Source organism: Hippocampus guttulatus, chromosome 6 (genome assembly GCF_054856545.1).
Source record: "Hippocampus guttulatus isolate MCC_2025c chromosome 6, RoL_Hgut_1.0, whole genome shotgun sequence".
Taxonomy (NCBI): domain Eukaryota; kingdom Metazoa; phylum Chordata; class Actinopteri; order Syngnathiformes; family Syngnathidae; genus Hippocampus; species Hippocampus guttulatus.
In genome coordinates this window covers 18,735,838-18,759,285 of record NC_141266.1, presented here as the reverse complement: position 1 = coordinate 18,759,285, position 23,448 = coordinate 18,735,838, and the positions used below count along the sequence as shown (strand labels likewise).

Sequence of the window (23,448 nt, the reverse complement as noted above, 5' to 3'; positions counted from 1 at the left end):
ATGGCAAACCGCACAGACGCTCGCCCTTCTGACTTCCGCCTGCAGGGGGTGAGCCTGAGTGGGACACGCCCCTCAGGTGCTACTTTTAAGGCAAAAGAAAGCCAACAACAGACAACAATGACCTACATGGAATAACCTCAACAACTGTTTTTCTTTCCGCCACACATAAATAAAACGGCAAGCGTTCACATTTAAATGATACGTCTCTTCTGTTTTTCAAACAACCAACTCGGCATTCAACGAAGATAGGTCAACCCCCAGAAATGTCCTCCACTCACTTCCAATGAAGATGACATAAAACATATCGACTCCTTTTAACTATTAAAATTTCCCTAATTTAAACTCAGATTGGTTTTTTTTTGTTTCTCCGCCCAAGATCCGTCTTATCTTCCTTTGAGTTTGTCTGTTTTGTTGCATATTTACCCCTTTTAAATAATAATATTATGTTAGATGCCCAGAAGAATGTCTTTGGAAAAGTCTTTCTCCACACACAGTAACTATGTTCCTGAACACACTCAGCAGCAAAAAATCACCAACTTCCAATCTCACTTAACACACTCTCTAGCTTACAAACTGAAGAATTCCCTGACCAACATAACTCGCTCACCTAATTCAATCAACGAACTCCCCCATCTCAAAAATCACTCCCCTAACTAAACCACGAACTCATTGACTCAAGCAACTCCCTCCCTATCTCACTTAACTCATTCACTCACAATACAAAAAATCTTTCAATTGTTCACTCACACGGAAAGCTAAGTCCCAAACTGCTCTGAAAATATCTCACTCAGCTAACCACCTCTATCACTCAACTCACTCCCTATTCAGCCATCACAATCTCGACATCGCATCTTTAGCTAGCTAATTCAAGAACTAAGTTATTCAATTAGCTTGGGGGTTGGCAACCCGCGGCTCCGGAGCTGCATACGGCTCTTTAGCCCTGCCCTAGTGGCTCCCTGGAGCTTTTTAAAAATGTTTGAAAATTGGAAAAGATGGGGAAATATATTTTTTTGTTTGAATATGGTTTCTGTAGGAGGACAAACATTCTTAACATTTTCCAATGCTGTAAAAACGTGTCGAATAAATATTACATTTCAACATTTCTGTCAACGAAGATTTGCATCATAGCCTGCAACACACGTTTCTATTAGCAGGGCAGGGTGCCAGGCAAGCGGCTGTATATGAAGAAACGGCGTTTCATGTCCAATACACCGAGGGTACTGGCAAAGAATGGCAATCTGAAGGACCGAGAGGATCATTTTAAAACGGTACACGTCAGCTACGAAAGTTAACACACTGCAAAAGCTAATCTAGATACATACAGCGTGTGTTACCTTCTTTCTAAGGCTTTTAATTTGTTGCGGCTCCAGACACATTGCTTTTTTTGATTCAATATGGCTCTTTCAACATTTTGGGTTGCCGACCCCTGAATTAGCTCCATGTTTCCCTCAAAGAAACCCCACCTGAAGTCACTTCTCTCATCCACTTAGCTACAGCACTGTCACTTAAAAAAACAAAAACGTATTAACTCCCGAACTGACGACCTAACTTCCTAACTCACTCAACTCAATCGTTAACTGCAGAGCTCACTCACCTAACAAAATCACTAACTCCATAAATCACGGAATTAACTGCATGACTAAATCTGCACTGACTCGCGAACTCACTCGGCTGACTACCCATCACACATAACTAACTTAATAACTAACCCTTACACGGTCAACGAATGAATTCACAAATCAACTCCCGGACTCCCTAATTCATGTACTAACTCAACTAATTTGTGGCACAACAAAGACGCTTTCAAGTAATGAAACTTGGTCAGGTCCTAGTGGACCTTGGCCTCTGGTTGTGGAGGTAATGTGGTGTTGGGGGGGGGTGAAAAGTAGGGATGATGAAGGAGGAGGATGAGAAAACGCTTGATCTGCGCCACGGGGCATTTTTTCCATCAGGCGAGCGAGGCGATGGGAGAGAAAAAAAATCGGGTGGGAGGACGCATTGTGCGGCGTGTCCGCGCCTTTACAGGATTCAGCTCAAGTTTCCTTTGTGCTTCCATTTTGTGGAGGGATTATGTTCTTTGACAGAGCGCAGCCAGAGGAGTGGAGGCGGCGAGGACGGACGAAGGAGGACGTCTTTGTTCCCCGTGTGCATGTGTACGTGCATGTGACAATTTAACATTTATGGCCCCCCCACCAAGACGGAATCTATTAGACTCAGAGAGACTGAGGAAGAACCTAATTCTAAATTCCAATTAGAACGAGGTCTACAATTCCCAAAAAGTACGGTATGTTTCAGTGCGCATGTGACAATCTAAAATATATGGCTTGGCAGAAAAACCGGAGCAATGGGACATCCATGACATTCATCTCCCAACTCGCGTGTTCTAATACCAGGTCAGAACAAGGCACAAAATTTTGGAAAAGCACCAGATAATGTCAGTGTTCTTATATATATATCTATATATACATATATATACACACATATACATATATACTGTATATATATATATATATATATACACACACACACACACACACACACATTTACATATATATATATATATATATATATATGACAGAGAGAGAGAGAGACTATTTAAAATCTATGTCCCTCCCAAGAGAGATGCTGTTTGAACCAGCGAGATGGTCAAAAAATGTCCCTCTCTCGTCACTCTGGTTCAAATTCACACCTGGAGTAAGTCCTGGGTTTACAGATCATATCAGAAAGTGTGTGTGTGTGTGTGTGTGTGTGTGTGTGTGTGTGTGCGTGCGCGTGTGCGTGTGTGTGTGCGTGTGCGTGTGTGTGTGATTATTTAAAGTCTAGAGCGCTCACAAAACAGAAGCCAATAGAACCAGAGCGATGGCAAAATTATTTGTGCGATGCTTCTCCCATCTCTTAGGTTTTGAATTATCAGCTCAAGCAAAACCTGGAATTCTGAAAAGTACCCGAACGTTTCTGCGCATTATTGTGAAATGATGTAAAATCTACGGCCCTCCCAAGATGGAAACCTTTGACTTTCATTTGTGAGGCTCTTCTCACATTCCTCTCATTTTCATCCCAGGAAGGAACAAGGCCTCAAATTCTGTAAAGTTGGTGTGGATGCGTTCGTTCGAAGTTTGAAATCTATGGCCCTCCTAAAACGGAATCCATAATCCATGTTCCATGAGTATCTGCTCTAATATTGTCCGCTCTAAAATCCTGGCCGGAACCAAGACATGGAATTTCAGAAATTGATCTGAGGTATGTGGCAATTAAAAATCTATGCCCCCCCCCCATACCCCCCACACCTCCAAAAAATGGATGGGACAATTGTGAGGTTCTGCTCCCATGGCACCAGCTCTTAAGTACCCTGAAGTTTTCTGTGGAACGTTCAGCGGCGAGTGTGCATGCGCTCTGCTAAGTATAATTACACGTGACACCAATTGCTCTGTTACTTTGTATTAAATTACAATGTAAAAACTCCGCCGGTGAATTGGAGCCTAATTGCATCTTCATTTGCATAATTTTGCATATTAATCACATCGCTGATGAATAATAAATTTGGGGCAGATTTTTTTTTCATTTATGCACAGATAAGTAAATCTAAAAAAAATGACACTCATTTCTCTCATTAGCGTCAAAGATGAGTGACGTCTTGTTGAAGTTTTGGGGGGGGAATGCAATTAATTCAGGAAACATATTTGAAATGATTATAATTTTGATTAATTTAAAAATAAATATTTTTTTAATACTACACAAATACAGTACACAGCTATGCCATACTTTTTTAGTCAAGAGGCATCTTACTAAAAATACACTCACAGAGTGCAAGAAAATGTTGCAAAAATTTTAGGGGTGTACTATATAAATACCTCATAAAATATTGTTTTGAAGTAATAGCTTACTTGAATGTTAATCAAAAGTGATTGTTATCATCTTACATACTGTTTGGTTTTGTTTTGTTTTGGGGTTTTTTGCTCTGATTCAACATCATGAACAATGCAGGACAATGTAATTTCCCTCAGAAAATGGTCAGTGTGTGCAAATGATCAATTTTGATAAATAGCTGCGCCATTTCACGGCATTCAACTGTCTTCATTAACACGTAAAAAGCTATCACATCGTTATAGTTCCTATTTGGCCTCAATTAAAACATTTTTGGTGCCACAGAAAGTGTCAAATTGCAAGACTTGTAAATTCCAAATGGCACCCTTTCTTATTTTGTCAAGCTGGTTGTTATCACACTCTGCTCACAATATAGCACCGAATATATGGATTTTATTAGGGTATGTATTTAGAGTCACACGCATGCCCGCACGCGCGCTCTCACTCACTCTCTCTCTCTCACACACACACACACACACACAAGCGCGCACAATATGCAGACAACAGTGCCTTTCAGTGGCAGTTTGGCCACGTAACATCATGTAGATGCCATTTAATTGTGTACGTGTTTGAAAGATTCAGAATAGTTTCACAAATTCAACTTAACTTTATTTTTAAAGAGTACAACAGTAATAATAAGTTGGTATTTTATGTATATTTTATGAATTATTAATATTCGTACCATAGTGTTTTTTATTGGTCTTGTTCAATTCCTCCTGAGTTGATTATTTGAAAATAGGGGAATAAATTACAAAATGAATGATATGAAATAATTGCATTTAAAAAAAATGTAAATCTAGAAATTAGTGTCAATACCACGGATGAACATTTTCTTTATTTGCTCAATGACATAAGATATAAAACCACAAATAACCAACATAACATGGACTAATGATATTGTACACTATGGAGCCTATAAAATACTCCACATTTAGTCATGTTATTGTCATTGTCTATTGCAAAAAGTATTTCACGTGTGTATGGAAGCTTAATGTCAACAGTTCATATCATCAAAACTACATTAAATATTTTACCATTTCATTTTACTCCACAGACACATTCAGCTGTCAAAATATGGAAATATATGCAATATTAACCCTTATGCCCTTCGAAAAAAACTGACAAAAAACAAACTTGCAAATTGGTGCGTCATTTTTCGATCGTTTAAGGAGACTTAAAAATAGATCCATAGCTCCCTCTGCTGGACTTGTAAGGTAAAGGCACTCACGTGTCCATCTACATTACTGCAGAGATAAGAAAAAATATTTAAGATAAGAATACTTTATTAAAAATGCATTCAAGCTACCTAAATATGTCACTTCCATCCGAATATGAGCTGTTTTTTTAGGTCGGATTTGTAAGTCATTTCCTGTGAGCTTAATCCTTCACTGTCAAACTTTTAAAAACTTGGTTTTCTTTGATTTATTTTCAGGTTGTGGCATCGTGTACCATTTCCCGTGTGTGTTAAACCTTTGAACATCTCGCTAAAAAGTCAGATATTTGTGATTATTTCATATTGCCCTTAAAAACCAACAAAACATCCATAATTGAGCATCGCGGTTGCTTTTCTTTTGGGGCCATAATCAAATCAGTCCGTGAAATCATTAAAATGTGAATTTCATTGAATAAAACGGGCAGAAAATTGATTAAAAATTAAGAAAGTTAATTATAAAATTCATTAAAATAAACAATTAAATATGACTTGATTAAATAAATGGGCAATAAATGTATTGAAATGACCTTCAATTTCAATATTTTGGTATAATTACCTTTTTATGACTCCTCACAACAGTGATGGGATCATTTTTACCATTGTTGAAATATGCACCATGTGTGTGTAATAAACTGCCATAATAATGATAAGAGTAATAAAGTATTATTTGCACTTTAAATGGTGGCATTCAGTGGCTTTAGTGACCTCATAGTTTGACGCTGACAAATGTTAAGAAACGAAGCTTTTGAATGCAGTTATGCGATGTCCAACAGTACTTGAACGCAACAGGCGCATGCACGAACACAAACGTTTTGTGGGGTAGAAAAATGGGATGACTTGCGAAAGGTGGTCAAAGAAAAGCCGTTGGATTCAATCCTCCTACCCTTCGTGTGGTCCGCGGTCTCCCGGTGTAACGACATCTCACTCGAGCCGCCATGGCGATCAGCCGTCTCTCTGTGTGCCGGGGACTCGCGGTGAGCTCACCCGCGAAGTGCGGCCGGAGGAAGTCCCCATCGTCCCTCGCGGGGGATTCAACCGCAGCACATTCTGCTCGCAGCCGGGAGTTGACGGTGTCGAAGGAGGGCAGCTGTGGCCGGCGGCCCGACATCTCGGTGGTGGACATCCGGGATCCAATCACATGGATCCTGTGTAAAGTGGTCCCGCTCCTCGCTGAACAAACTTCGACCTGGGCTTCAACTCGAATGAGTTTGAGTGAAGCAGGTGACATATAACACATATGTTGTGCAATTTAAAGTCACCGATGGCACCGAGAGGTTTAACTCAATCGTACCGTTCAGTGACTTGAAACAATAATATGAAACCCTAACCAAGTTTTGAACCCTGATTTGAATAAAATGGCTGGTCCCGCCATCCCACGAAGACTCGTCAGGATTGAAATCAAATGTAATTTCTTGTGACCGACTACATGATTAACTTGTATTTTGTACAATTTGTTTGTCAGATTCCATTGACAAAGGGAGCGTCTCAGAACTGGATGGTGACCACCGTTTGGCACAGGAACCGGAAACCAACTGACTAAATATCATCAGGGGGGAAAAAATGGTGTGGTCTTTCATGTGCCCGCGGTGCCTTCTCATGAGGTCATTGCAATTATTTAGACGATATATTTAAAACTCCATTCACCATTTTTTTTTAAATTGCATCTCCATAAAGTTTTGCTCAATGAAAAATCACAAATTCAATACATGGACTGGGTCATTTTTCCGCGGTTTTGTATCAGTTTGAGTTCGGATCCAATCACTCCTCTCTTGCCCAGAATCAAAAATGGCACAGGCCTGTGAACCAGGAAGTTATTTGGAAAGCCGTTTTTGAGGCGCATATATGGTGCACCCTTTGTCCTCTCTGATAAGACAATTCAGTGCACTCGAAGAAAAAACGTCTCCCACTAGGAATATCTATTTCTGCTACGAGTGCCACTTTTGGTCTACGAGTCCACAATTAAACCTAGACTCTACTAGTAGTATCAACATGCCAACTAGTAGTTTTGCCTCACAAGTAAGAAAGTCAAAACACTTGTAGGTCATGAAAATACATTCAAATGAGCAATTTCATGATCAATCAACCTTAATTATTTAAAGTAGCAGTATTGATATTGGCAAAACTCGCCTGATATTTATATTGATATAATTAGTGAGGCAAATTTTAATTATTTGACCACCTGGGATGATTTGGGGGGGGGGCAGAACTTGTCAGACAATTCTGCGTATCAATTCCGAGTAAGTCGCAAATCAATGATGAGGTGAGACGGAATAAGAGAATTCTGGTTTTGAACTTCTCCAACAATGTGTCAGCACTCTGTTTATATTTCCCGCTTATTGATGATCCCGGTGCAACTTGCAAAACTTGCACCGCTTCAATATCATCAAAGGTGGAAGACGTCAACATGCAGAAATGCGATTTTGACACGATTGCTGTGTGAGGAACACAAAAAGACATTTGAATGTAGCAGAACACTAATGCGTCATTCGTAGTGTTTAGTTCACACAAGATGATTTATTTCCTTGTGACGCGCTAATGAGATTAGGCGTAGTGACGCGATGTCAACGCGACAGCGGACACGGCGTTTAAACAATTCGTCACGCCATCGCGTCACTCCCTTTTAAATGGCGGCAGACACAAAGAAACGCACGCGACACGTGTGATGAATTCATATTTTGATTTATTTAAAACTATTTCACAGCGTCAACGAGTCGAGGCGGCGTGCCAACAAGACGCTTCATTAATCCGCTTAGCCAAAGTGATGGCAAAATAGCTCCGTGAAGCCATAAATGAATTGTTTTGTCCCTTTGATGCAATTAGACCTCAAATATAACATTCACACAGAACAGATGATAAAAAAAAAAAAAAACACAGCAAATCATTTACATGACTCAATTATAAGTCCACAGCATCCCACCACACGTTTTTGTTCCTCGGCTAAATAAAAGATCGTTTTCGTCTTGATAGTTGACATTTTGAATCATTTCATAGTGACATTAAATGCCCACATTTGGTAGAAAACTAAAAAATAGCCGCTAAAACAAATTTTTTGGTCCTTACTAAAAAGCATTGATTTCCTTGAGTACCGTTCGGAAGGATTCCACGCAGACTTCGCCGCCGGGATGCTTCGTAGAGGCCAGATTCCAGGCCTCCTCGAACGTCTCTTCGGGAAGGTTTGCACCCACGTTGCTGAAAATCTCAGCAATCTGTCAATGGGAATCAAAATACTTGTAACGCAAAAAAAAAAAGAAAAAGTTATTTGTCTTGGGAAGCCAAACAATGGAAACAACACTTAATTCTTCCATGTCCCAAGTTTTGTGATTTTATGTCCTGTTTTTATATAATATTTTTCTTATCTATTTTTACATTGTATTTCCTCATTGTCTGTACAGTGTCCTTGGGTGGCATGAAAGGCGTTTTTAAATAAAATGAATTATTATTATTATTATGATTAATATTATTACTTTAGTCCGGACCAAAAACAGATTTCATTTTCTTTTTGTTTTCGCAAGTGAACTATATTCCGTAAGCACCTCGACGTGTGTGAAGATCGATATTCCCATTGGACAGAAATGACGAGGGCGGCACCGAAAGCACAAATCCAGAAATGGACGACAACATGAAATTCTTAGGTGCCGCATTCTTGCTCTGCATATCCGTGCTGCTCTTCGAGCTATGAAATAATTTTGAGCGCCATTTTTATTTTTTTTTGCAATAGTCCGACATAGCGAAAATACATACTTCTGACTTGGAGCGTGGGCAGAAGAAGTGGTCCTGGTAGACTCCTTGGCGTGCGTACACTGATGGCAGCAGCAGGTCCACCACTGAGACCATGTCACCATAGTTGATGTTGTTGTTGAACCTCCGGTTGCGCGGCGGCACGAGGTCCGTGCGCACTGACGGTACACCGAAGGTGCGAGCGTCTAAGGAAAGCGAACACGGGTAGAATATGTCGCAATTCAGTCTTCCCTCGCCATCATCCAAAACAATTGGATGATATTTGCTTATTTGAAAATGGCTATTTAATGAATTTGTCAGGGCTTAATAGATATGAAGACATTTTTAATATTGGTCTATTTTCATCAAACAATTAGGGGAATTATAATTAAGATAAGAATACAAATATATATTTTTTAACTGGAATTGACTGCCACTTGGCTCAATTTTCTCGTTAAATCAGAGTTGGGTAAAAAAAAAAAAAAATAGAAATTGCATTATTTTGACCCAATTTCATGTATTCATTTAAACCTCAAGTTTGGGTCAAAATGGAATAAACCAAATTTTTGCATTGTTGTGACCCAATTTGTTATATTCATGTAACCCTAAAAATTGGGTCAAAACTGAATAACCCAATTTTTGGACTCAAATTAACCCAAGTGTGGGTTTTTAAACACAGTAGTTTGGTCAAATTTAACTCAAAATTAGTTATTTTTGACCCGATTGTTTTTAGAGTGTATATAAACAAAAGTAAAGTCATTTCAAATGGCAACTTTTTGACTTTAAGAAACACTCAAAGAAATCAAGCTCAAATGTGGTATTCACTCACAGTTACTTATTTTACACCAACCAAGGCGAAAAAATTATGGATTCACCCTGTAAATTTTAATTCCCAAAATTAGCACCTGCATAAGTTTAGATCAGCTCATTCGTCTGCAATTAAAAAGGAGTCGGCACACCTCGGAGAGCCGTGGACCCACACGAATCAAGGCTCCAACATGAGAGCTTGGTCGAAAGATTATCATTAATTATATTACTATTACCGACTACCACCCCCCTCCCCCTTTTATTTCTTTTACCGTTTCTTAGGGCCAAAAGAATTGTCATTTGAAATGCCTTTAGTTTGTGTCATGTCTGTGATCTGCTTTTTTTTTTTTTAAACAAAATCAAACAACTGAATGAACAGCCTTTGAGAGTGGTGATTCTACAATTTTTCCCAGGGGTTGTATCCATAATAGTGACTTGACTGGGTAACTTACGAGATGGTTGCGGCTCCTCCGCAGCGGCCCCAATGAAGGAGGCAGTGGTGATGAAGCGGTCTGAGAGTTGCTCGGGTCGTCTGAGGGTCCTCACGATCCTCTTTGAGTTGCCGGTCTTGAAAGGCTCCAGGTCATTGGTTGTCAACAAAGCGCCACAACCAGGAAGTTCAGACAATCGCAATTTGTGGTCACAGTCTAAGCCGGTCTGGAACTGGCCTGAAAATATACACCAAAATATAAATAAAAATTGTTTGTCTTTTATCGACAAATTCTGCACACATGGTACTCACTGTTCATGACCAAATGCTGCTCCCGTCTGTCCAGCGGCATCTTGTCCTTCAAGTTCAGAAAGTTGGCAAACTCCAGGAAGTTGATGAATCCGTCTCGGTCGAGGTCGCAGTCGTTCACCACGTCGTCCAGGACGGCCTCGCTGGCAACCACCTGAAAGTGACGGCACACTTCCTGCAGGTCCTCCTTGTCGATGCGCCCTTTGCCTTTCTAGGGACAAAAATCGCCTTTGTAGTCAGAGCTTTGGCCTGTCGCCGTTCTCAATCAATCCATCTCCCGGACCGTCCGCTTATCAGACTACTTCCTGGATTGCAGAGATTGTTCCTATTTCATTTTATACATACTGTATGGAATTCTAAATCGGTGCTCACTGACAAGTAATTTGTCCAAAATTATGTTGCCGTAGCCACCGCGTGAGTGGCCGCCTTTCCAGCAGCTCCTATATTTTGTTGTTCTACTTCTTCCTTTCATAACTTTGCTGCTGTGAATCGGGAATTTCTCCATTGCGAGACTAATAAAGGTTTTTCTTATCTTATTTTCCCACCAATCATTAGCAGCCTGCGTATTTGGTAGCTGGCCCTTCAGTGGGGATTTAGCGAAGTAATCTACTGTGCCGCTATCACATCAAAATTACAGAAACCACAAATACAAAAAATCTCAATCATCTATCAAGGGTTCACAATCAGTATTTATCAAATCGGAAAAGAACAGAGCATGTTTGAAAATCTTGGAATATTAAATGCGTGCGGATCACAGAAGTCTTTTGCTCATCAGACCTGGCCGCAACAAGTTTTGCTCTGATTCACCAACCAGAGGATGGAAAAATGCTGGTGGGTCAGAGAGATGGTACTGTTAGGCGAATTCAAAATTTGATTGGTTAAAGGAACAAGTAGGCCCCAAGTTAGTCGAGCAGCATCAGTATTTTGTTTACATCTGAGTTGTTATTTCACGGCCGATACGTAATTACATGTATTTTTTTTCTATAAAATTGCACACAAAAAAAAATCTAAAAAATGTCAAGGACAAATCCACATTCTAATAAAGTTATAACTCACCAAAACGCGGAAAAAGTAAAACGCTGTGAATACTTTCCAGATACACTCAATGTATTTGCTTTGGTCATTTCTCAAATGTGTGTGGTGCCCTAATAAATGTCTTTGTTTCATGCCTGAAGTGGGCCATAGACCGAATCATCCCAATCCCGGATTTGTGAGTCCAAGTGTACCTGGTCATAGTGCCTGAAGGCCTGCAGCAATGACGGGAAGTTCTGCAAATTGATCACTTTGAGGCGGTTCCGAACGGCCATGGCCAGGCAACGCTGGCGCTCGCCGGCTCGCTCTCGCTTATCCGCTGGCTGCTCCGCCGAATGGATCAGTTCCCCCACACCTGCCCAAACATGCGAAAACGTCATCGCCTCACCTTTGCTCACGCCATCCACTCTCATTAAAAAAAAAAAAAAAAAAAACTCACTGTATTCATCTTGTGGTATGATAATTCCAAAGGTGCGGTCTAGGGGCACCTCAACGTTGTTTCCTCTCCTGGGAGAATCACACGGCAAGTTTTAAAAGTTGAAGTTTCGACATAGTGGGTGTGAAATATATATTTTTTAAAAACGTACTTGTTCACGTTTCCAATTTGTCGTTCCAACTTCTCCCTGCTGTTTGGAGATCTCTTCCACTCGGGGTTTGGATTGTACAACCTTCAGAAAATAAATTATTAACAATTTATGAGTCAAAAATTCAACATCCTTGAATATGAGACCCGCATATTTTTGTATACTGTCATGTGACACTTTTCCTTCATCCCAAATAATAAATGACATTTCATGAAAATTTGGTCAAATATATGTTTTAATGGCAATTTATCCAAATATATTAATATTCTATGAATATGAAATCATACTGCAACCCTTGTCATGATAAACGAGTCAGATTATGGATGGATGCTTATTAAAATACATACAGATAAGTAAAAATGCCCACTGAAAAAGATCAAATAAACACTTCCTATTTTTTAAAAAAAAATCAAAATCAGTAAAAATCAAACAATAGATCATGTGAAGTTATGAATAAAATATGTAATTGATTAAAGGTGAAATAGCAGTGGCCAGTGTTTCCTGGCAAATGCTGCTCAGCAACCACCACAGTCACATGGTCTTGCATCATTATAGGACCGCTAATGATAGAACCAGGATCAGTAAAAAAAAAATAAAAATACATAAATCAAAATGTTGCTGTTGGTGTCACCTGGTGGATTCTCCCAACCAATGCAAACTTCTACTGACTTGGCGTCCGTCTTTGCAAAAGGGCGTCCGGATCCCAAAGCAAATGCCTTTGTCATAGTTGTACTTCCTGTCTTTTTGCTCACCTGGAACACAATTAAGATTGAATAAAATGGTGTTCTTCTGCTTTGATCATACAGCTTGACTTGTTTAACTTTTCGTTTTTCAGAGTTCTCACCAACAAAGTATCCGTTGTGACTGCAAACGTAAACCTTGTGCGCCTCCTGTTCCTCCTTTTCCAGCTCTTCCAAAGTTTTAGGAGGATAAATCAAATTGGCGGCATCAACATCTGCACAAAAAAAAATAAAAAGAAAAGAACAATAAGAAAAAATGAGAAACCAACCACACTTGAAACCTAAAAAGATTATTTGGAGTGACGTACCCCGAAGTGTTTTAATTCCAAACGTGGTTTGCTCATTGTACCAGGTGGGAAGTCCGGCAGGGTTTGGCGAGCGGCCCTGTAATGCCGCCTTCTGTGAGGCAATCACAGCTTCACTGAATTCCTGCAGCTTCTGTTGGAACTTGCTGACAGGTTGCGGGTTGAGCATAACCGCAGCCTGTCACATATAAAATAACAGCATAATTTTTTTTTTTGCAATAACATTATTTAAGGCATTATTCATAAAATTAAGCTAGAATACATTTTGACCTCAAGGTAGTGTATCCCGCCTCTCTCCAAAAATCAGACGGAATAGATTCCAGTTCACCCGTGACCCCTTTTGAGTGCGATAGAAAATTGATGGATGGACTTTCAAATGCCAGCTGACCGTTTGCGAAGACTTGGTGCAGAGACCGTGAACGAGGGTGGCGGCCACTTTTGGGTCGTTGGCCTTGCCATGGTGCACTCGGACCATGCCGAGTCCTGGTCTGTTGCTGTTGCGGTACTTTCGAACCACAGGCGGAGTTGCGACCTGAAAAAAAGAACAAGTAGAAATAACACAGTTTTGACATATTTATCATGGCTTTGTGAAACCAAGGATACGTTGCAATATGACCATAGTGAGCCTGCACAGATAGTCAGAAAAGCACCAGTCTTCAGATTCTTTCACATTGAGATTCAATCTTGTGCGGTTAGAACCAGACCGCACAATCTCTGCCAGCAAAGGCAGAATAACGCCATGACTGTGTGCCTTGTGACACTGCATCCTGCCATCCACAATTAAATGATAGATGTATTCGGCAACATCTATTGTGACATCAAATAATTATTTGACACCAAAACTGCTTTCAACATGACACAGGGTGGGGGAAGTAAGCGTCAGGTGATTAACTTCACTTCCCTGTCTGCTTCAATGTCATTTATAGTGTAACAATGGATAAAAGGTGGGAGGCACAAAGCAGCAAAGGCTTACGATCGTTACAACTTGTGCTGTCCCAGCTCTGTTACGACTTTCATACTCCCCCTGAAAGCAAAATAGTTGCCTGGAAAACTTTGTCCAACCATTTATTCCATGTACTGTATGTCAGTGTCAGTTATCCATAACAGCGACCTGGTGGAATGTGGGAAAATGACACCTCCCAACACCAATAGTTGCTTTCAACAAAACCAGGCAGGAGACTTGTGTGAATAATTACACACGCTTGTATTTAGGCGATGAGACGACCTCAGAGATGAAAAATTAGCGGGCCGGCTTTGAGCACTTACTCCTAGTTAGTGCCTTACTATGCAAAATTGCGACATGGATCAACATTTCAAGAAAACGACATCTTTTGGACGTTCAATGACACAAAGGTCCATCTTATTTGGATTTAAAGTGAATCAATGCGTTTAATCGTGGTCATCTAACTTGTATTTAGTTTCAAATATTTTCAGTGTCTTTTGAAAGCCTGTATGTTAAAACTAATGTCCTAATTTTAATTAAGCCTTTTAGGGTCCCTCAAAACGCTCATTAGAACTTACCCTTTTTATTTCTTGAAGACAAGTAGCTGCTCTGTCGCCAATTGGAACTTGTTTTCCAGCCTGGCGTGTGTGTTGGGGGTTGGGGGGGGAGATAAAAATGAAATGTATATTGAAGATACAGATCAGCTCACAGTATCAGTCAGAAATTTGGCTAACGGCGGTGGCGTTCTGTGACTAAACTCAGACAACAAACACGTAAAGGTTTACTTACCCTCGGCAGGTCTGCTATCCTCATTGCGTCTGTCATACTGCGCTCCAATTGACTTTTAATATTTACAATAATATTCAACTAAAAATAAATATTTCCCCGAGGACGACACAGGAGAACAAGCATACCAACCGTTTGTTGTTGCTTAGCAACATTTCAAAAGGACAAGCTGTTATATTGAAAATATTTCATTCGAACACGAAATAAGAGTGCGTCCGAGTAAACACGAAATTAAATAAACCGAAACTGAAAAAAAAAAGATTCGAACAAAAAAAAATGAATGACGTGTAGACGAACGAGTTAGATTTATATTGAATGTAGACATCGCCATTTTGTGTTCATTTCTCAGCCTTGTTGGTGTTTTATCAAGCGAGGATTTCAGGCGCATAATATAAAATATCCCCAAATGATAAGAATGAATTCGCGCGTTTGATTGGTGGGGCTCGGTGAGACGTAGGAGGATTGCCAGTCGCAGTCATACGATCTGTCATCATCGCTCGTACAAAGCCTACAGGGAAGTTGAGACAAGTGGCGGAGCCTGCTAGAGCAAAAAAAAATATCAAAAAAAAAATCTAATGTTTCACTAATCCCGCCAGACATCAAAGTGCGTAGTTTTGTTTTTTTGGGTGGAGACTCTGTCAGCAGCAATAGACAGCGGCGTCGTCTCTTGGCTGGGTGAGTAAAGGAGCCCATAAGGAGGCAGCGAGCTGACAGGCTAACCAGGGGGGACTCCACCCTACACGGCCGCGGCTAAACACACGTCCAACCCCGAGCGCAGCGCCTCCTTTGCGGGCTAGCTTGCTAGCCTTAGCCTGCCTTTGACGACGACGCTGGAGTGGGATCGAGCAAGCTAAACCGCTAACGTGGTGACTCAGGCCCGTCCGACCGGTTGGATTGCGCTACTTGTGATGATAAACATGGACGCTTATGAAGCATTTTGACCACATTTAATTGACCCAAAAGACAGGGAACGGATTGTGACGCTAGCCAGCTGTTTGCCATTGACGGCTAACATGGTAGCTGTCATTAGCCGTACACACCCAAATCGAGCGCACATACCATCATTGTTTGTCAAAACGACACTTTAACGCGCAAATGTACACACACGCCCCGTGACACCACGCGCCGTCAAGTTGACATTGTCACCAGCTAAGAATCGCCTCTCGGTACGGCGTTGCGAACTTAAAAGGTAGCCGCTCGGCTAACGTTAGCTAGTATTGTGCTAGTTCGCGCTAATCAACAACAACCGAACGAGTTGCTTGATTCAACTTGCTCTCGTAACGCGTTACACGCAGACTACTGCAGTTCGCAGTCAAATGTGTTAAATGAATCACGTGGCCCGTTTGTCCGGTAATATGTTAGTTTGGAAAAACTGCCTCTGTCCTAAATATTCCCACATTATTTCCCAGAAATCTGTTTTATGACCATTGCTCCACACCTGTGACCTAAAATAACGACGATGTCAGTATCTAAATGAGAATATTGAGGTCAGGTGGTACAGTGGACATTGTCATAGTTGCCGCAACTACTTGTTGAGTTTGTCAAAGCAGCCAGTGTTTGTTTGTCGTGTGACATTGGGAATGCCAAACCATTCCGATGACTCAGTCGATGTGAACGGTCGTTATCATTCAAGTCTCTTGAGGTGGGAGGTGAGACTCTTCACAGTGAGAAGACTATAGTTGCTTTAGCAGTCATAAGCGAGCTTGCCACATCTGCAGTGCTACATCATATGTTGGGAAAGCCAAAATGAAAACATACAACACATGGGAAATGTTTGGGTGTTGATGTGCGTTAAGTATTGTGTGATGGTGCACAATAATTACCATCAATCGAGGAAATATTGCTCTTGCATTGGCTACTTTTAGATCTCAAGGTCTCCCTGCTAAATCCAGCCTTCCAGTTCATTTTATGTATGCAACTCTACTTCTGTTCAAAATAAGTTATGAAAATATAACTTACTGTTGCACTTGTCAAATCCTTTATTTCCTAAAAAAAGACAAACCATTGATGTTGCGCTTTCTTAAAAAGAAAAGGTTTAACATATTTAATGTTTTATCATCTGTTCCCATTTACACAAAAGAAAAGCGTATTTTTGTTTTACATTATCTTCCTCCACTGGACACAATGTGAACTGAACCCCGGGGTACATACCAAACATGAGTTTTGCCATTGGACCACTTACCATTAAACATTTATGAAGTCATTTCACAGTTAAGCAGCCCCTTGAGGACAACTACATAGAATTTTGTCACTTGTGCCTTAACTTGCATCGTGCAGGTGCTTTCAACATTCAATTGTTGAGGTGACATTTGCCCGTGTGTTTCCGCAGCATCCACAACAGAAAGTGTGCGGAAAAAGCAACATGGCAAGTAGAGGCGGAGCTACCCGACCCAATGGGCCCAACGCCGGCAACAAAATCTGCCAGTTCAAGCTCGTGCTACTGGGGGAGTCGGCGGTGGGGAAGTCAAGTCTAGTGCTCCGCTTCGTCAAGGGACAGTTCCACGAATTCCAGGAAAGCACCATTGGAGGTTTTGCTTTTTTTCTTGTCTCGCCTGTCATCGGCAAAAAACAAACAAAACAAACAAAAAATTCTGGTAAACTTCCTGCCCCATTCACACTAGTTGGAAAATGAACAGACAGAAAAAACTTGTTGGCTTGAACTGCCAGAGAAATAAGGAAATATAATGTGAGGGATACATTTAAGTTCCATAAAAGGGTAGGTGGCTCTATTTCGCAATGCTGTCTGCCATTTTGCATTGGATCGGGTTGCTATCATAGCAAACTTGGTGTGCTCCGGATGTTGCCAAAATTGCAGGGCGTTTGTGATGACTTGGCACCAGTGTCGGTTCTTGAGAAAGTTTTACCAGGGATGGCAAATGGGTGGCAGGAGTTTGATTTAGATGGAAGAGTCGAGGCAGAGGTTATACATAAACATGCTCGCACGCAAGCAACCATTTTCTTTTTAATGAAGGCGGTGGGTAGGAATGAATCTTGAACTGTGGCCGTTATGTGTTGACAAACTGTTGTCGAAAGGCCGTCACGTGCCCAAACGTCATCGCTGACATGGTGCGGCAATAATGTGCCCCAAAATAATCATCGACTGCGGGATGGACCGGCCCATAAATACACCAGCTATTCAGAAAAATGAACCCATTTTCCTGAAATTCCTCCCCGTCCCAGTAGAGTTCAGCACCGTGCATGTTTTGGAATGTGAGAGGAAACCAGAGTACCCGGAGAAAAGCCACACAAGCACGGGGAGAACATGTAAACCCCATACAGGAAGGCCTGAGCCCGGATTCAAACCCTGCACCTCTGTACTGTGAGGCGGACATGCTAACTAATCTCCCACTATACCGCCATTTAGAATTTTGTAATCAGGCTGCCACTATCAAATATCTTAGTTTTGGAGTATGCAGCAGATATTTTATTGAATATTTGAGTGTTCACCGAATATTTTTGCTTGGTTAAAGCGCAATTATGAACACAATAAATGCTGTTGATATATATATTTTTTTTAATGAATTCCTTAATGTTTTTTTTATACTTAGAAGAAATGCTGAGTTTGAACTGATAATTGCCTTTTGTGTTTGAAATTGCTTCACTGGATATGGTTCGAGACAAGAAAATAGTTTGCCGTCTAATCAGGAAGTCGTCATTTCTGTTCGTGAATTATGGTTGAAGCGCTACATCTTAATTGAGAAACAAAGATTTGTATTTTCGGGAGGAGCTAAATTTTGCCTGGGTTCTTCCTGAAAATGACAAAGCATCTTTGCTGCATGTACATGTGCACTTCTGTGCATTTAAAGAAATACAAAAATAGAAATAAATCATCTGTAACCCAGTCATTTGTTCTGGTTTGAAAGGTTATGAACTCTTAATCCATTATAGGCAAGTCCAAACATTTGGGAAGGGCATGTCGACCACTTTGCTTATTTTGTTTTTTGCGTTGTTTCCTGCATGATTGTTATAAACCTAAGAAGGCTGACGCTAACACCCCCCTCCCCCACCCCATCCCATATTGCGCTCCCCACAGCCGCTTTCCTGACTCAGACAGTCTGCTTGGACGACACGACGGTCAAATTTGAAATCTGGGACACGGCCGGTCAGGAACGCTACCACAGCCTGGCGCCCATGTACTACAGAGGTGCCCAGGCCGCCATCGTGGTCTATGATATCACCAATGAGGTACATCCCTCCATTTTCTATCGCGTTGGGCCTTTTTATTAGGGTCGCGGGTAAAAATGGAGCCTATCTAAACTGATGTTTGGCCAGTTTAGAGGGTTACAACTTTCACACTCATCATCACCTGTATGGATAGTTTTGATTCATAAGTGAGATCGAGTCTGACACCGTTTATTTTTTTTCTGGCTGGTGAAATGTGGTACAACCTGAACTGGTTGCTAGCTAGTAGCAGGGCATATACGGTACATCCAAACACCTGGCTCATGTGTCCCCCGCGCAGGAGTCGTTCGTGCGAGCAAAGAATTGGGTGAAGGAGCTCCAGAGGCAAGCCAGTCCCAACATCGTCATCGCGCTCGCCGGCAACAAAGCCGACCTGGCCAGCAAGCGAGCGCTCGACTTCCAGGTGCGTCAAAATACACCATACCCGTTTGCTCAGCTTTTTGTTTAGCGTTACCGAATGAAGTTGCCGCTGAGAGTTTTACTAACATCGTACTGGCTGAGTCGTTTGCGTTTTGAAAATAGTTCTTTAAATGCGGCGCTTTAGAAATGTGCCCAAGCGCGCGATAATGAAGCGGCTATCGTGGACCCTGTGTTGTGTTCAGGACGCACAATCGTACGCCGACGACAACAGCCTGCTCTTCATGGAGACGTCAGCAAAGACCTCCATGAACGTCAACGAGATTTTCATGGCCATCGGTGAGCATCACCTCCTGAAACTTGCATTTCACGTACTGTATAACGCCATTTCAGAAATGGTGGCAACATTTTTTTATGTGAATTGCATTTATTAATACGAGTATATTACATCATGTAAAAAAAAACGTATCACAATGCATGAGACAACCTTGAGAGTTTGATGACGCGCAAAAGCTGTCGGATGTAGCAATCGGCTCCCGGGAAAAGCTGCTTGTTGACGACGCTTTGTGGTGATATCGTTGTAGCCAAGAAGCTCCCCAAAAACGAGCCCCAGGCAGCTAACGCCGGCGGCGGGCGAAACCGGGGAGTAGACCTGACCGAGTCCGCCCAACCCAGCAGCCGCACCTGTTGCAGTAACTAGGAGGGCCGCCCGTGGTCTTGGTTACCACACACACACACACACACACACACACACACACACTTTGTTCCTCACCACCCCAGTCCAAAATAGCGAAAGACTTTGTATAGCTGCATTTCTAAAATCTTCTTTTGTTCCTCCTCTTTCTTTTTAAACCCTTTTTTTTTTAAACAAGTGTACATCAGTATAATGGATGCATGTTATCACTACAACGCCTGAAGTAAACTAACTCACCAACACAAACGCTCCTTGCCCACAAAATGGCTCTCATCCTGACATGCCCCCGCCTTTTTCCCCAGTTCCAACAGGAGGGAATTTTTTCTTTTTTTTTTCTTTTTTCTTCCTGGAGGATTCATGGATCATTTCCCCCTTCCCCTGAGTCAACACCGCACGTGTAGAAATGACCACGCAACGAAAGAGATTTTGAACAAATGTACAGTTGGTTTTGCTTTTTATTTTATTTTTTTATTCATTCTCTTCTTGTCTCCAACTGGTAAAGCTGTGGTGTTTCTTTTTTTTTTTTTCATAATTCTAATTAGCTCTGTGTAGTGTTATTAACAAAAACAATGACAAAAAAAAAATCAACTCTCTGGTGTCACGTTGGAAAGGAACTTTTAATCGCATTGCACAGTGTTGATCATCATGTCTTCATTTTATACGAGCGAGTGCTTGTGACCCGCTAACGGCTCGATGGGTTTTAACCACGCGACGGGCCTGATCGGTTTTTGAGTGTCTGAATACAACTTAATAAATTCAATAAAGATTGAATCTCTTGTACGTCCTCTGATCTCTTGCTGGATCAATGGTTGTGCTTGAACCAAATCGTCGTCATAGCCAGCAAACGTTTGTATGAAAAATACTTGCAGCCCATGAATTTAAAACATTTCATTCATTTTCTACATCATCATTAAGTTACACACACACAAAAAGAAACACCGCACTGTTTGAATGGAACAACTACACTGGCAGAGACATCGCCGTGGTGTACGTTTGAGAAGGTTACGGTTTTTGCCACCATAAACCGAGAAGACCCCTCGTACCTTCATTTTCACGTGTCCCACTGCAGCAGTTCCCTGGCATCGCCACGCGGGGGCAGTAGTGCGCCGTCACAACGTCCTCTTCATGCTTCAAAACACAGGGTTGAAATGTCATTTGAAGATCTAAGAAATGTTATCAAGGTTTGTCGGCTTGTATTTGGCATGTTATGGCCCTCCAAAATTTAAAAAATATATAACAGGCTTTGATCTCTTGTCATAACCATGGTGACAGCATCCTTATTTACAGCATGTCTCTGGTGCTCCCTGAAGGGTGGCAGCAGGCTAAACTTCTCAGACGTGCTTTTTATTATTTTTTCACCATTAAAAAGTTCCCAGGCACCTAATAAAATTATTTATGGCACGTATTTGTCGCTTCCACATGAAGGTGTTTAAAGGTTTATAAAAACTGCAGCTTTTTTATTTTTCTGAGCCCGTCTATAGTGTTTTGCATCGTGTGTTAGCCTTAAGATAGCAGAAGGTCATTTGGGCTCATAAGTCCTACTCATTGGTACATCTGTATATAATAAAATCCTTGAAAAAAACCGATGGGAAAATGAGCAGATGGGCTTGGATGGTAAATAAACAAATGAACAAAACATACATGGCTGTGTAAATTGCAAACAAAAACAAAGCCTGGAAAGGTAAAATATCTTAAATCGAGGCAAACTCTGCTTGTTCCATGTCTGCCTCTATTTCTTCTAGTCAGACATTTTTGATGTAAGACATCACTCTTTTTTCCCTTTAGTGTGTAAAGAGGAAAATAGGCGTATTCTAAATCATCATAGAGAACGATTTAAACCACAAAAAATATGGTCAGGCATATAAAATGAGGCTTTAAAACCAAAAACAAACAAACAAACAAAAAAGCCAATTTCAAAATGCTCTGGGTCTGTCTGCCGAAGGCATTGAAATAATGCCCAATTTAACTCTCAATGAAATACAACTGCTACGATCCGGAAAAATGCTCATCTAAGCATCTTTTTTATGCCTGCACATAACGACCTATTTGAACTACAAAAAAAAAATTTAAGTTGTTGGTGGCTGGAATATTTCTAGGCCGTGACAACGAGGTGCTCAGAATCGGCCATGCCAGTGTGCCAGAATCGGCCAAGCCGCCTGTCCACAATCACATGCTGGCCATTTTATCGGTCCTTTTTTTTTAACCTCATTCACTCTTCTGCTTTCCTCCTGTGTGCCGACTCACGTCCAACAATGAGGCACTCTAAAGCAGCCACATTAATGGAATATCTGAAGGGAAGCTACAGTTTGTGGGACTCGGGCATAGCTAGTTCGCTAAGTGCACATTGCAATTTTGCTTAAATTAGTATGTTCCTCATTTTATTTATTCCTTTGTGGAAATTGTTTTTGTTGTTTTGTTTAATCTGCTAACTGCGTGTCCTGTTAATAACAAAGCCAGCGGCAAATTTTCCACAGTACTGTACTATGTTCCCTTGTTCTCCATCTTGGGACAAAGAGCACAGTGTTCAGCGGGCGTCAAAGTCAAATGGTCCGTCTCACCTGTCTGAGCCGCTAATGAATAATTCCATCATGGTTGGAGCCGTCAATCATCGGGGAGGCGTGATTAAGTAGAGGTGACCCGCAGAAGCTAATGAGAGCCAGTACAAGAGCTGTAGCGACGATTATAATGATGACATTGTTCACTTTTGATTGACACTTACTCTACGTTTTGTGTTGTTGAATGCCACGGAAAGGTTCGAGTCATCCCCCCCACCCCCACCCAAAAGTCTCCAATTGCTGTATTATTGCACAGGACAGGTACAAATGTGAAAGAAGTGTGTCATCCAAGTTAAGATGGTTGTATTTATTTATTTTATTTAAGACTTCTCTTCTCACTTGTGTAAGTGACTGCTCCAGGAATAAGATTTTTATGACGACAATGGGTTTTATGGGTAAAAATGGTTTTAGCAATACCACAGACTTTAGATGCTATTTCATGTTAGCATTAAGCTATCCATCCATCCATCTTCTACCGCTTATCCGGGGCCGGGTCGCGGGGGCAACAGCTTTAGCAGGGAAGCCCAGACTTCCCTCTCCCTAGCTACTTCTTCCAGCTCTCCCCGGGGGATCCCGAGGCGTTCCCAGGCCAGCTGGGTGACATAGTCACTCCAGCGTGTCCTGGGTCTTCCCCGGGGTCTCCTCCCGGTGGGACATGCCCGGAACACCTCACCAGGGAGGCGTTCAGGAGGCATCCGAATCAGATGCCCAAACCACCTCATCTGGCTCCTCTCGATGTGGAGGAGAAGCGGCTCGACTCTGAGCCCCTCCCGGATGACCGAGCTTCTCACCTTATCTCTAAGGGAGAGCCCGGACACCCTGCGGAGAAAACTCATTTCGGCCGCTTGTATCCGGGATCTCGTTCTTTCGGTCACGACCCATAGCTCGTGACCATAGATGAGGGTTGGAACGTAGATCGACCAGTAAATT

General features: G+C 41.5%; 3 protein-coding genes across 5 annotated transcripts; 2 read left to right on the top strand and 1 right to left on the bottom strand.

Moving 5' to 3' along the window:
- The first annotated feature begins 5,912 nt into the window (after positions 1–5,912).
- Positions 5,913–6,799, top strand: LOC147203926 (uncharacterized). Its single transcript, XM_086113441.1, has 2 exons — positions 5,913–6,294; positions 6,540–6,799. The coding sequence occupies exons 1-2, from the start codon at positions 6,013–6,015 to the stop codon at positions 6,615–6,617; spliced, it is 360 nt and encodes a 119-aa protein (XP_085969567.1). The 5' UTR covers positions 5,913–6,012; the 3' UTR covers positions 6,618–6,799.
- Positions 6,800–7,746: 947 nt separating this feature from the next.
- efhb (EF-hand domain family, member B) lies at positions 7,747–15,039 on the bottom strand. The gene is made up of 13 exons (XM_086113492.1): positions 14,734–15,039; positions 14,523–14,582; positions 13,390–13,533; positions 13,005–13,179; positions 12,801–12,911; positions 12,588–12,708; positions 11,960–12,040; positions 11,812–11,879; positions 11,567–11,727; positions 10,344–10,551; positions 10,054–10,269; positions 8,819–9,000; positions 7,747–8,283 (listed from the first exon to the last, which is right to left on the bottom strand). The coding sequence occupies exons 1-13, from the start codon at positions 14,767–14,769 to the stop codon at positions 8,137–8,139; spliced, it is 1,710 nt and encodes a 569-aa protein (XP_085969618.1). The 5' UTR covers positions 14,770–15,039; the 3' UTR covers positions 7,747–8,136.
- Positions 15,040–15,236: 197 nt separating this feature from the next.
- Positions 15,237–20,743, top strand: rab5ab (RAB5A, member RAS oncogene family, b). 3 transcript variants are annotated; one of them, XM_086113493.1, is made up of 6 exons: positions 15,237–15,405; positions 17,060–17,258; positions 18,764–18,915; positions 19,193–19,315; positions 19,515–19,608; positions 19,854–20,743. In XM_086113493.1, the coding sequence occupies exons 2-6, from the start codon at positions 17,093–17,095 to the stop codon at positions 19,967–19,969; spliced, it is 651 nt and encodes a 216-aa protein (XP_085969619.1). In that variant the 5' UTR covers positions 15,237–15,405; positions 17,060–17,092; the 3' UTR covers positions 19,970–20,743. The 3 variants fall into 3 exon arrangements, with proteins under 3 accessions (XP_085969619.1, XP_085969620.1, XP_085969621.1); XM_086113494.1 differs by lacking the exon at positions 15,237–15,405 and adding an exon at positions 15,453–15,596; XM_086113495.1 differs by lacking the exon at positions 15,237–15,405 and adding an exon at positions 15,598–15,618.
- The last annotated feature ends 2,705 nt before the right edge of the window (positions 20,744–23,448 follow it).